At 38.6% G+C, this 13,985-nt stretch overlaps 2 protein-coding genes and 1 long non-coding RNA gene across 8 annotated transcripts in view; 2 read left to right on the forward strand and 1 right to left on the reverse strand.

The window, feature by feature from the left end:
- Positions 1 to 13,985, forward strand: part of Hdac4 (histone deacetylase 4) — a 211,336-nt gene that overhangs the window by 71,350 nt on the left and 126,001 nt on the right. The gene's annotated exons all lie outside the window — the stretch shown is intronic.
- LOC143906815 (uncharacterized) lies at positions 748 to 3,629 on the reverse strand. The gene is made up of 4 exons (XR_013259670.1): positions 3,485 to 3,629; positions 3,031 to 3,079; positions 1,244 to 1,323; positions 748 to 1,019 (listed from the first exon to the last, which is right to left on the reverse strand). It is a non-coding gene; the product is annotated as an uncharacterized LOC143906815 (long non-coding RNA).
- On the forward strand, positions 3,809 to 5,678 carry LOC143906811 (uncharacterized). The gene is made up of 3 exons (XM_077423085.1): positions 3,809 to 4,296; positions 4,478 to 4,740; positions 4,817 to 5,678. The coding sequence occupies exons 1-3, from the start codon at positions 4,128 to 4,130 to the stop codon at positions 5,237 to 5,239; spliced, it is 855 nt and encodes a 284-aa protein (XP_077279211.1). The 5' UTR covers positions 3,809 to 4,127; the 3' UTR covers positions 5,240 to 5,678.

Below are 13,985 nucleotides of genomic sequence, written 5' to 3' on the forward strand. Positions count from 1 at the left end.
GTTTTGATATTTGTATTAGTCTTCACACACACACACACACACACACGCACGCACGCTCGCTCGCACGCACGCACGCACGCACGCACGCACGCACGCTCGCACGCACGCACGCACGCACGCACGCACGCACGCACGCACGCACGCACGCACGCACGCACGCACGCACGCACGCACGCACGCACGCACGCACGCACGCACGCACGCACGCACGCACGCACGCACGCACGCACGCACGCACACACAATCTATACATATATAGTGTATTATATAATAGTATAAAGTGAGCATCGATTAATATCAGGAGTGCCACGCAAAGTGCGATTGTTCTATTCTAGTGATTAATAAGCATGACTAGAACAAATTAGGATGAATCTTAATCATCTTACGTAATTAATAACTGCCAATTTATTGAACATTTTATACATGATTGCATAAGCATAAGATCTTCAAAAAACACAATTGAAAAGAAACGTAAAGATATTTTAATAATATTATTTAGTTAATTTTTTATCGTGAATTTTTTTTTTTATCAAGTATATTATAATAGATTTACTTTTTGAGGTTATTTCTCATATAATTATTGTAGAGAAAAAACAAGAAAAAAGGGAAAAATAAAATAAAACTGTCAAGTACAATATTGACGTTTTTAAAATATATAATTTTTACTTAAAGTTCTTCATGTTGTTCATATCTAATGGATAATGAAGATTGGAATAAGATGTTTATGTATTTTGTTTACATATTTATGTAAAATAAAAATTACGTTATAGGTATCTGTAGAACATAGTACGGAATAATTGTTAACTTGGTTATGTTACTTTATTTTCTCTTTGTTTCAAATATTTTTAAAATAGAATTTAAAGTTTGAGTTTTGTTTCTTTATGTTTTTATGATTAAATATTATATAAACTGGTAAAAGAACAATGTTTAGAGATTTTTTTATATTTATGTTTATATAACTTTTTTTTATTCTTATACATAGAATACATTGGCGCAATTCGGCTGAAACCTGGGATACCCTGTATAAAAAACGAATAGAAAGTATTTCATTGTCAGATAGAATTTTTCAATTAATTTATTTCATAAAGAAAAGTACGCTGTCTATTATATTTTTCTTATAATAAATAAGCTAATTTTATTACAATTTTCATACCTATATCTATTTTTATTTATTGATAACTTGGCTTTATAGTACTTGAGACATACATTTAATAACGCGAGATAACTTTAATAACTATCTCACCGTTGCTAATATTGTGAAGTATTCCACATAACATCTCTTAGGGATGATTGATCTGCATAGTCAGGTTCAGTTTGGCGAACCTATAGACCCAGAGTTCAGTATACTGCGGTATACTCTCATACATTTACACCTCATATACATCTATATGCATACATTTTAGTGATGGAATATGGAATAATGCAATAAACATTTGAGTCAAGGTAGTAGAAGCAAGATACTTAAAGCTAATTCAAGAATAATAAAGAGAAGACTTTACACGTGTTTAATATAGAAGAAGCAAAAGAGAGAGAAGATAGCGAAAAACTTATTTTTTAAATTCATATCCTTTAATTAAAAAGAAAATTTTGCAATACCCTTACTTTAATGGTAACAGCCTATAGATTTTATAATTTCACGACAGTTCCATTTCTTGCCGATTATTTTCTTATGCAATGTCGGGTTAATGAGTAATCGAATTAGTATGAGTTAATAAAAGAGAGAAAGAAAGAATTATCTCGTATTTCTATTTATTTATATGGTGTGCCTGACTACAACCAGTATGCGGTTGAATGCATATACTAAGAGAGGATGCCGCAATAATCTATAATTAGAGACATTCGCGTCCCAGTATCGTAAATACCCGGCTTGGCTAACGTTTCGAGAGGCAGCCGGCTTGAGAGACTTCTACGACTCTACGAGGAAAAAGGAATTCGATCCGCTTCGTGCCATTTTCGAAAATTCAAGCGATTGTGGGTGGCCGTTTAGACGAGATACGCCCGACCTTTTCAACTGTATTTTCGAGGTGTATCTAGCAGGAAACCCCCAGGCTCAATGTGTACTTGCGATTCTTATTCAACTTTCGATTCAATATGAATCTCTCATTCGATAATTTATATAGCATGCCCCGCCGGGCTTCGCCCCGGTAACGATAAACTATACACTCTATATAGTTTCTTCCAGTAAATTCTACCCCTATTTTATATGGTCTTAATACAAAATTTGTCCAGCCGTTCTTGAGTTATAAGTGGTGTAACCAACCCGACTTTGTTTTATATATTAAGATTTACAACTTATTTTCGATAAGTTTTGTGTGTGTGTGTGTGTGTGTGCGTGTGCGTGTGCGTGTGCGTGTGCGTGTGCGTGTGCGTGTGCGTGTGCGTGTGTGTGTGCGTGTGCGTGTGCGTGTGCGTGTGCGTGTGCGTGTGCGTGTGCGTGTGCGTGTGCGTGTGCGTGTGCGTGTGCGTGTGCGTGTGCGTGTGCGTGTGCGTGTGCGTGTGCGTGTGCGTGTGCGTGTGCGTGTGCGTGTGCGTGTGCGTGTGCGTGTGCGTGTGCGTGTGCGTGTGCGTGTGCGTGTGCGTGTGCGTGTGCGTGTGCGTGTGCGTGTGCGTGTGCGTGTGCGTGTGCGTGTGCGTGTGCGTGTGCGTGTGCGTGTGCGTGTGCGTGTGCGTGTGCGTGTGCGTGTGCGTGTGCGTGTGCGTGTGCGTGTGCGTGTGCGTGTGCGTGTGCGTGTGCGTGTGCGTGTGCGTGTGCGTGTGCGTGTGCGTGTGCGTGTGCGTGTGCGTGTGCGTGTGCGTGTGCGTGTGCGTGTGCGTGTGCGTGTGCGTGTGCGTGTGCGTGTGCGTGTGTGTGTGTGTGTGTGTGTACACACAAGCAGAATCTAATCTCGATAAGATATTGTGGAAGCATTAAAAACGTTATATGTATACATGTATATAGAATAGATATATATTATGTTAAATTTTTAATGCCTCAACTATATCAAGATTAGATTTTGCTTGCGAGAAATAATTATTTTTAGAAATACTTACGAAGAGATAGAGAGAGTTTGAATTGATCTTTCTATATTTCAACCTCAACCTGCAAGTAAATACTATTTTTTTGTTATTATACACGCTATTTGTGTCATTTGATCTCATTGCTAGTATCTAATCGCATTGCACTCTCGATTATGCGATGACAAAAAATACATTCGACGCCAGATGTTGCGTCGTTTACTTCACGAATACCGGCCGGGTAAACGTGCCTACGTGAAACCATTGGCAGCTCCGTCACGATTAATAATACACGTGCGATCTATTTGCGAGGCATTGAGAAGTCAAAGCCGGCCGAAGTGATTCGATGAAATTAATTCTTACGTCGCTTTCATTGCATCGTAAATCAAAGTCATTGCGGGCGAGACCCTCGCGATCGGTCGCGTTTGTTTTTCGCGGTTTCGAACGGACGGAGGCGTCTTCGTTTCGACCGTTTCGACGTTATACTTACACGTCGGGGGATTGACGTTTCTGCTTGCTTTCGTCAATTCTGCCGCTGCGTATCTCAGCGAGATATCGCGACTCGGCAAATGGAAAAAAGAAGGACGACAAGAGAGTTAGAAGAATGGAGGAAGGAGGAAGTGGTGAGGAGGGAAGGACGCAGCAAGTGCATGCGCCGCGCTCTCGCATACGCGTCGCCGTACTATCGTGCAATTACGTTACACAACGTCGTTACACAACGACGTTTTACAATAAAGGCATAAGCCGGGTGTATTTCCGCACCGCGTTATAAATAAACTAGTCGCGGCGGTTATGCTTGGCATTATGCATGCGCGCATATTGGCGCGCGGTTACGTTGCGCGTTGCGCCTGCGAGTGTTGTGTTGCGAGCGCGTGTGTTATGCACGCGCGAGCCCGCACAAACGACGATGTAAGGCCGTATCACACTAGCGATTGCTGTTGGCGGTTGCGGTCGCTGTTGCTGTTGATGTCGTGCGTCGACCAATCAGAGCGCAACAGCTCGCGGTTGTTGTTCGCTGTTGCCGTTTAGGCTGAGGTCTATTTTTCGCGACAGCATCAGCGACAGCAGCAAATCAACGCCCAGTACGTAGTCGGCGCGAATACAAGAGGATTTTGAAGGGAGCACGATACACGATGGCGCCGAAAAAGAGTATTTTTACTAACGAGTTGGATTTCCACCTTGTTGAGGAAGTTGAGCGGCGACCGATACTTTGGGACTGCACACTAGACATTTATAGAAGAAACGACTTAAAAAGCAATGCCTGGGACCAGGTCGCGACGGCCTTGGGGCCCAACTTCACCAGTAAGTTCATTTTCAGGTTATGTCATATTATGAATACTATTCACACTAAATAATAATCCAATTGCAATGCAGCATTTCTGTCCGTTATAAATAAGTAACAACCGGTACATTTAGGACTTTGCATTATCATATGAACTCTGTTTTGCATTGAAATTTCTTAATTGTGATTGTGCGTTTGCAGGCGATTCTGTTGCAGATAGATGGAAAAATATTAAACAGACTTTTATGAGTAACCATAAGAAGGTCAGGGAATCCAAAAACAAGTGCAGTGGGGCAGACGGGGACGGCATTTATGTGCCCAAGTGGCACTTGTACAAAAAGCTTTTTTTCCTCGAAAAAGCCTGTGTTCAGGCCGAATCCTCGTCAAATCTGCCAGTAATCCAAAGTCAGACAGCCATGAATACAGAACTGGTACTACCTGTTTATTATGATGAAAATCTGCAGGTGAATGTTTTGGAAGTCAGTAATTTAGTAAACAATTTACATATGTATAAATGTAATCTTTATTTTCTACTTCCAGATGTTTACGAAAATTCCTGATGATCCAAACAATGATCTGCAACCTGTATGTGAAGGTGCTACAACAAATTCTCCGACCACCAATTCGTCTTGTACTTCCCCAATGAGCCTTCCAAGTGCGTCAAGCGCCAACAGTTCTCAGCCTTTGACTTCACCTGTGCTTCTCTCTCCTCCTCGCCCACCATCTGCCCCTTGCAACAATTTGTATGAAAACAGGGGAACTAAACGTTATAAATCAACTGCCATCATGGAAAAAGCAATCGATCTGATGCAAAAAGCCAATCAGCCACTGCCTCTTACTCCTCCTCAAGAAGATGATGCAGACATATTTGGCAACCTCGTTGCAACTCGCATTCGAAGTTTGGAAAACGAAAAAAGAAAACAATGTGAAAATGAGATTTTGATAGTTCTTACTAGATATTAAATCATGTTTTTTCCCCTCCAAACATTGAATGTACGTGGCAGAAAGGTTACCAAATTAAGTGCACACAATTTTATTTTTTGTTATAATTAGTATTAGTATTATTATACAACAGTATTTTTATTTCAGTCATGAGTTATGACCAAAAACATTGATTGTTAAGCTAAGAGTGTGCAATTTAATCCTGTCCATTATTTTAGCCAAAAATGGTGCCAAAGATATTACCTGACTTTCTGTGACTAGTATCCATGTTATAGATTTTTATAATGTGAAGAAAAGAGCATTCACAAACTCGTTATATGCTGACTGTAAATGGCAGCATTTAGTTGTACGGATAATCAGAACTTGATTTATTTTTTAAGAATGGCTTTATGATTTACATTTTGTGCCACTAGTTTTAGTTTGTATAAAAAGTAGTTTTAGTTGTATTTGTTTCCTATAACTAATTTTAATTATTTGGTAATTATTGTAATTCATTTTAATTAATGTTATTAATTAATTGTCTAATTTGAAGTTGGTATATTGTAATAAAAATGCTTATTATAGAACTTAAACTTTTATTTGGTTCAGTGGATATAACCATCACATACCTCCATATTATCACTTTATCTATACAGGTCTACATTAATAATATCACCACAAGTTTACCCAAGTTTTTACAATTTTAATAATTAGTTTATTTTTATGCATACATCTATGTCTATATTTATGCCATTAGAAATTAACCATTTTTATTTGCCATGGTACAGCTCCCACTGTATTAAAATATGCACACCACATGTCTCTCAATTGCAGGGCAGGATTGGAATGTCTGTTCCCGCCCTGATGAACAAAGTTCACAATGCCTTGTACTGGCTCATTGCGCCAATCTCCAAACCTTATTTCGCCTCCAAATACATCCTCTTCATTGAGGAAGGTAGGTGGAGTGTACATTGCTCGCCCGACGACTTGAGACCGCAGCATATTGTGCAAGCAACAGCATGCAAGAACGATCTCTTTTGCACAGTGGGGGTCGTATCTCATTGGACTTCGAAATATCTGGAAACGGGCTCCCATTACCCCAAAAGTGTTTTCGGAGCATCTGCGAGCTCTTGAAAGCCTCAAAGGAAAATTTATTCTAATTATTATATATTTTGAAATACTACACACTGTTTTCGTAATAAATCTCATAAAAATCAGACCTACCTATAGTTAAAAATTTTCCTGTCAATACGTACAGTGCATGAAGACCCAGGGTAAGGTATGAGTATGTTCATAGATAGCGGAAATCCTTCATCACCTACAATGACAAAGGGAAATTCCGTTTCTGTGCCGGGCAAAGATGCTGCAGGAGGGATTTTCAATGAATTGCTGTGAATGTGAGCTTTCAGAGTGGACTTGTTCCAAATGCCAGAGTCACTAATCCGGCCATTAGTGCCTACATCCACGTAAATGAAACGTAGCTGGGCGTCTACCAATGCCAGTAGCACAATACTGTAACTGTCTTTATAGTTATAATAAAGGGAGCCAGAATTTAGAGGTGGATCAATCAGAACATGCTTCCCATCAAAGGCTCCGATACAATTAAAAAAATTCCACCTCTCTCCAAAATCAGTAGCTACAACTTTCCATTCTTCTTCGCTACTTGGTAACTTCAAATAATCCATCTGCAGGACTTTGATCAAAGCAGAGCAGGTGTCTCTGATAATACCAGAAATGGTACTTTGTCCCAGACGAAAGCTGAGCGATAAAGACTCCTGTGTCTCACCTAAAATCAAAACTCAATTTCATAATTGGTCACTTAAGGTTTTGGTATATTCCTTTTGTGATGAAAATATACATTACCTGTAGCTAAATGTCGCAATGTAACTGACAACCTTTCAGCAGGTGAGATACATTCCCGCAAGTGCGTATTTTGTTTCTGAATTAGAGGAGTAACCTTTTGAAGCAGGAATTCAAATGTATTTGTGTCCGTTTGATGGCACCTGGACATGAGATTAAAATAAAATTACTTGAGTTTAGATGTGAAAAGCAGTTATTTTAAAATATAAATACCATTATTATACATTAAAAAATACCTGCGAAATTTGTTTGGATCTTCTAGAGACAGTTCCAGAAATAGATTGTGATGAAAACCATGATGTTTCCTTCGAGCCACCCAAGACCTCACCCAAATTTTTCGATTTGAAGTTCCTTCAATAAAGCTCTGAACAATAATTCCGAATAATGCTGCTATACGTAGATTTCGCCGCTGTCTTTCGACGTAATACTGATACTGCTTCAATTTTTTACTCATTCTAAGCTAAAAAGATTGTCTTAACAAGACTACTTGGGTAAAATTCACTTCTTTATTAGTCAACACTACGAAAAATGTTGATAAAGGCTTTGAACGCCATTGAACGCCGTCAGCGCGGAACGCCCCAAACAACAGCTAGTGTGATTGAACGAACAGCAGCGCCAACCGCAACTGCGACAGCGACCGCCAACAGCAATCGCTAGTGTGATACGGCCTAACGGCAACTCAAAGGTGTATCCTGCTGACTCGAATGATCGCCAGAGATCTCTCTCCAGCGCGGCGGGTTGTATACGTATATATTTATAGTCCAGTCAAATTAGACATTTGAGCTCGGAAGTGAAGCGGTATCAATGAAACCTTTTTAGGGTTGTTGGGGGGATGTAGAAGAGCTTATTTCTGAGTTGTCGGGCTAATCGGACCGATGGATTTTTAAGGGGGGAAGGGGGAATGAAAAATTTCGTTTTTTCGCAATAACTCGGCGAATTTTGACCGTACATGATTTAATAACCCCTCATTTTGTAGCTCTTTTAAAGCCCTACAATTCATTTCCTGAAGACCCTAACTTAAAATCAATATTTGTCGATTACTCGACAGTAGTTTTTCTTTTAAATCACTGACAAAAATTAGAGTAATGGGGTAATTCGAACTAACTCCAATGGTGTAATTAGAACGCTCTAATTACTTTGGGTATACAAATTTTGAAATTTTAAACATACGAATGCGTAGCTTGTAAAAAAGGTAATCAATTTTATTTACGACTTTTGCATTCGTAAAAATTAATTATAAAATGATAAAAGAAATCTTAAATTTAATGATTGATCTCGTTCTATTATAATTTCTAAAACAATTAAGAAGTCGATCTAGAAGCCAAAGAGAAGAATCTCGACAGCACATACCTAATGTGGCGCAAGTGTGGACTGCATTAGAAACACAGTCAAATCCAGACCTGCGCCCGTTCAATTTTATGTAAATGATACATTAGGCGCGGACATGGCCCTGATATGGCTCTTTCCAGTTTTTTAGGATAAGGCTGTAGCGTGGCAAACTTGCATGGCGCTGACAAGTGTCGTGGCGCTGGCAAGGCAATTTCTAATACCAGGGTAGGTTAATGGAAAATAATAAAATCTATTTTTTACCTATTTAATTACTGTTTCCATAAATAAGTACTTTATTACTCACTTAAATGTTTTGTACAGGCAATGGATTTCATTACTCATAAGGTAGTTCTCATTGCCCGATGCCTGGGGATGAGTTTACTTTTATTTAAAAAAAAAAGTTTTTTTTTTGTTGATTTTATTGGAATCTAAATATTTATGTTATACTAAATTGAAGTTTAATGTTTTTCGAATTTATATAATTACTATAAAAGTTTAAATAAATATATTCGGTGATTATAATATATTTATTATATATTTTTTAACAAGTGTGTGTGTGTGCCAATTCTCTTGTCCTCTCCTAATTACCTGTGGTTTTTCGGAAATATAAAGTATAATTTATGCAAGCTGTTTTAAAAACAAGCTCTATTTTTTTCGAAAATAGTGATATTGTTTTATTTATTCACATATTAATAATTCATAATTTGCCATACTTGTACTTAATCTTTGTGACATTTATATTTGCCAAAATTATCCGTAAAGGTTTGTAACGATAGAATTCCCAACAAGAATTAAAAAAATCGGTGAATGCACGGCGCGTTTATAACGGAGTGACGGCAATAGACCACGGGGGGGGGGAGGGGATTAAATTTATCGTACAAGCTTGATTCCGTTTAACACAATTTCCATCTAGTTCGTCATCGCGCGGTCACTCAGCGACGGCGAATAACCGTCGAGCCGAAATTAGGCGGCCCGGTGTATAATTAATCCGCTCGTTTCTTTCCAGAAGCGGCCCGACGAAGATTGCGGTTGATTGAAAATCGATGCGGGCCGAATCTTCGCCGCGACCGTTTCGGCGAGATCGTTTATTTTTAAGGTTTAAGCACATTGAAGGGGCCGGAAAGAAAGACATACGTTTGGAACCACCGTGCAGTCTGCATTATTTATTCTCAGGGTATAGATAGGTAATATAGCGCTGTGCGGTCTCGTGGCGCGGCGGTCAATACACTGTTAAATAATTTAGGTATGATCGCGTTCTTCACTTATTTTCTCGCGGGACATTTTTGCTCGTTCGGGCGAATAAGGAAAGAAATCGTTGGATTGTGCAAAAAAAAAGAAAGAAAGAAATAAAAATAAAAATGTAGAAATTACATATAGTCACCAGCGAACGTTGTGTCGATTATAGTTGATTTAGCGCGTCGCGGCTGATAATTCCGCCAGGTGCACGCGTCGAGCGCATTAAAAGTGTTTTCCATATCGCGAAGACGAGAGGAAGGGGGGAGGGAACCTGCGAAATTATCGCGATACGAGCGCGCGCGGTTCATTATTAACGCGGCGTCGAGGCGGTGCGGTTAAGCGATTTTGCGAGCTTTAGCGAGATTTAATTCCATTCACCGTCGCGGAAGTTCAACGATTAGTTTGCCGATCGAGTTTCTCTGCCTCCTCCTCCTCCCCCCAAAGTCTTTCTCTTTATGCGACACCTTCTTTGTCTAATTTTGCAATTAGAGTGTCTTTTGTAATTTCAAGCTAGCTTAACGGACGTGCCATTATTTTCGCGGCTGGAATAGAACTGGCTTCGTCGTCGTCGTCGTGATCGTCGTTGTCTTCGTGAGTCGGCTACAAATACATTTCGCATAATAATAATAACGATCCGTGTACCGTTACACGTCTAATAATAGATAGCATAGTATCGATCGACACCGTGCGACCAAAGACGATATCTTGCCGCGTTCCTCCTCCTCGTTCCACCCACCCTCGCCGCGTAATCTCGGCTATTCGCGTCCAACGCGCGCAACCCGCGATTTTGCAGACGCGATTAATTATTTCCTTACAGACGGCGATTATCGGAATTCTCTTTCCTTTGGGAAGACACCCTATCCCGATCTCAAATTGTCTTGCCTGCCCTCGCGACGTTGCCGCGATCTCATCTATGTCTATATAGTGACGCTTGAATCGAAAAAGCTATATATAGAGGTGGTTTGTATGAAAAGGAAAATTACTTATATGCATGATTTAGATACTCTTTATTTATATTTAGAAGAATTTATTTATTTGAAACATGGGCAGAACAAAAAATATTTTCCACTCTTAAGCTGAATATTACAAATATTTCCATAAATAGTATACGCAGTCTTTTGCAATACTACTTGATTTACACAATCTTTACTTGATAATTATTTACAAAATAGGCCTTTTTTTTAATTTTGATATTTGGTTTGCGGCTCTCTTGGTATAAAAATCTCTGCTGTGACTCCGACAGTGATAACCGAAAGGAGCCCGAAAAATATGTAACTTTTCTATTTTTTAACCTATTTTTTCCGATGTGATTTTCCGGATCTTCCGACGCCGATGTTATAAATATATAGTGGCCCTTAAAAAACCGATTTTGGTTTTGAAAAGGGCAGGTAGTGATTCGTGAATCATGTCTATTTTATTGCGTCATTTCGGTGTCAAACGTTTGTGTCAATATGAAAGGAAGTAATTTGCTGATATTGTATAGACAGTACACATGTAGGCGGGGGTGGATGGGGGTGGACCTCGGTTTGCGTTGATGGTTCTCTGGACAGCACTTTCCACGCAAAGCGAGATTTACCCCACTCCACCTCACCTCTGCTTATAAGGCGAAACGAGGTCTATATCATTGTTATACGGTTCGGGTTTTCAACTTTCCACCCGAACCGAGGCCACCCCCACCCACCACCGTCTACATGTGTACTTTCAAGTAAAAGAAAGTTGAACGTTTGCGAGCAAAGTTGAAGGGTACTTTAAAAAAAGGTAAAAAAATAGATGTTATATATTTTTCGGGCTCCCTGAATGATTATCACTGTCGGAGTCACAACAAAGATTTTTACCAAGAGAGCCGCAAAAAAATATCAAAATTCGAAAAAGGCCCTATTCTAAATAATTACTCTTTACTTAATCAAACGAAAAAAACCTTGATAGAAGAAATAAATAGTGTAAGTTTTTAATACGAGCACAAATTTTATTATTTTATTTTTAGTATACGAGATAAACAAATGCGCGTACTTTGTGAATGTCTTTTTTGTATGCTCTACTTTTTGCATAACAGATTTCTTCCATAATAATGGTTTTGAACATTTTTTCGGAAAAAATAATTTTTTTTTTTTTGAAATTTGTGCGAATAACTTGTAATTCCGAAATAATATGCCACGACGATAAAAACGGATTAATTTGTCCTCGAGGAGAATTCGTATCGTGCGACATCTTTATCGGTCGACCTTATCGAGCCTGTTCCACTTACATCTTTTTATTCGCGGCTAGATTATTCTTAATGAACGTGACGCTAAAAATAGCAGGGCGAGCTGTCGGCGCGGCGCGCGGCGCGGCGGTCGTCCCGCGAGAAATCTCCGCGCGTCCGTCGATGGACGGCAAAATTATCCGCCGTTATCGGCTGCGGTGTGAACACTCATGATAACGCTATTTATGTCGTTCTTCTGCACGAGGCAATGCCGAGAGAACAGCATTGTGAAGATTGACGCGTAAAACTACCATTGCACTTTGTACCTACTTGACTACTCGAATTGTACTGAACAGGCTTCTTTCTCCGTTTCTGATGCGCAACGAGAACTAAGTGCGATTGGAAAACGCGATTAGAGGAGATTGAATCATTATGTCTAATATTGATTTGATATTACGTCTATTTATTCGTATTTGACAAATTTAATTTATCCAAAGATTTCAATAACTTGATTTGAATGTTTTAATAAATAATTGTTTTATTTTTAAGATGTACCAAAGAGACTTTCGTTTTCGACAAAATAAAGTTAGAACTGACCAATCGATATCGTAATACGCGAAAAGAGCAGGTGGTCATCCTATATCGTTAAACAAAATAAATTTTATATAGGCAGTAATTATATAATAATAAAATCATAACAATTTATTATTAATTAATAGTGATATTTTAAGATATTTGAATTTTATTTAATTAGAGTAGAGTGGGGCAAAAGTACGCGCTTAGTTTTTGATCCCATACATCTACCGTTGAGATATAGCTAGAGTCTTGAAATTTGAACTGTAAAATCTTCAAATATTCTCTTTTCAAGTTCACTAGGGTTTATATCTATATTTTGAATACATTCCATGTAATAAACTTTTTTTGAACTGATTGCAAAAACGCACCTTTGCCCCACCGGTGGGACAAAAGTACGTATTCAGTGGGACAAAAGTGTACAATGAAGGTATATTTATTTTCGTGTAAATTAGGTTGACAATACTGAGTTAATTCGTAAACTGGCATGACTGAGTGGCGCCGTGTGACAGCCGATTCGACTAAACAGCGTTGAAACTATTAATTTTCGATTTGTTACTCGACCCGACTCGGGTCAGATCGAAAGTTTAATTTGAAACTCGATGACTCTAAACTATATCATGGTAGAAAGCATTTCTTAACTTCCATCACATATTCTTAGCATTATGGCGGCATATTATTATATTTCATTATCATTTTTCCGAACTTTTAATCTGACTCGAGTCGGGTTGAGTCAACAAATCGAAAACGCTATATGAGGTAAGTTTTATTTTTCAGCTTTCTGATGTAATATTTTGATTTCTTTCAAACTGTATTTTATAAGTAGAAATAAACTTAAGTAAATCATCGATAAGGACATTTTGATTAACTCGTTTCTGGCGTGTGTCTATATTAGACATTTTAAATTGTTATCCGTAGATAGTAACGCTTAAAAAGTGTCTCATGCCCCTTAGAAAGAGACGAAGAGTGAGTTAACCTAAGGTTAAAAGTTAGCCGACGTTTGTGGAACTGGGGCCTTTAGAGTTACCTTCGGATATCAAGTGCGAACTTTTGCTCCATGAGACACTTTTTAAATTACCGGTAAGCGTTACTGTCTACGGATAACAATTTGAAATGTTTACTATAGCATGACACACGCCAGAAACGAGTCAATCAAAATATCTTGTCGATGATTTATACTTAAGTTTATTTCTACTTATAAAATACAGTTTGGAAAAAATCAAAATATTACATCAAAAAGATAAAAAATGAAATTATCTCATAGTTTCAATGCTGTTCAATTGAATCGACTATCATTACATATGGCGCCACTCAGTCATGACACCTTATAAATTAACTTAGTGTTAACAACCTAACTTACACGAAAACAAGTAATACCTGCACTGCGCACTTTTATCCACCGCGCATTCTTACCCCACTCTACTCTATATTTATTTACTAGTTTTTTAGTGGTATCACAAATTTTTGTATCCGTCAATGTTTCTGTGAGATAAAACAGACACTCGATTTTATTACATTTTTATCCGAATGAAATACTATTAATTTCCATTTTGTATATCGCTTGCGGAACAAAACGTCGCGTTGCCGTCGTCGCTTTCGGTTCCATAA

Source organism: Temnothorax americanus, unplaced genomic scaffold (genome assembly GCF_048541705.1).
Source record: "Temnothorax americanus isolate GAGA-0224 unplaced genomic scaffold, ASM4854170v1 Scaffold76, whole genome shotgun sequence".
NCBI classification, from domain to species: domain Eukaryota; kingdom Metazoa; phylum Arthropoda; class Insecta; order Hymenoptera; family Formicidae; genus Temnothorax; species Temnothorax americanus.

Bases quoted from the DNA above. Each gene is read 5' to 3' on its own strand.
- LOC143906811 (XM_077423085.1), top strand. From the start codon at position 4,128: ATGGCGCCGAAAAAGAGTATTTTTACTAACGAGTTGGATTTCCACCTT. The intron at 4,297-4,477 runs GTAAGTTCATTT...GTGCGTTTGCAG, and splicing joins CTTGGGGCCCAACTTCACCA to GCGATTCTGTTGCAGATAGA. The intron at 4,741-4,816 runs GTGAATGTTTTG...TTCTACTTCCAG, and splicing joins ATTATGATGAAAATCTGCAG to ATGTTTACGAAAATTCCTGA.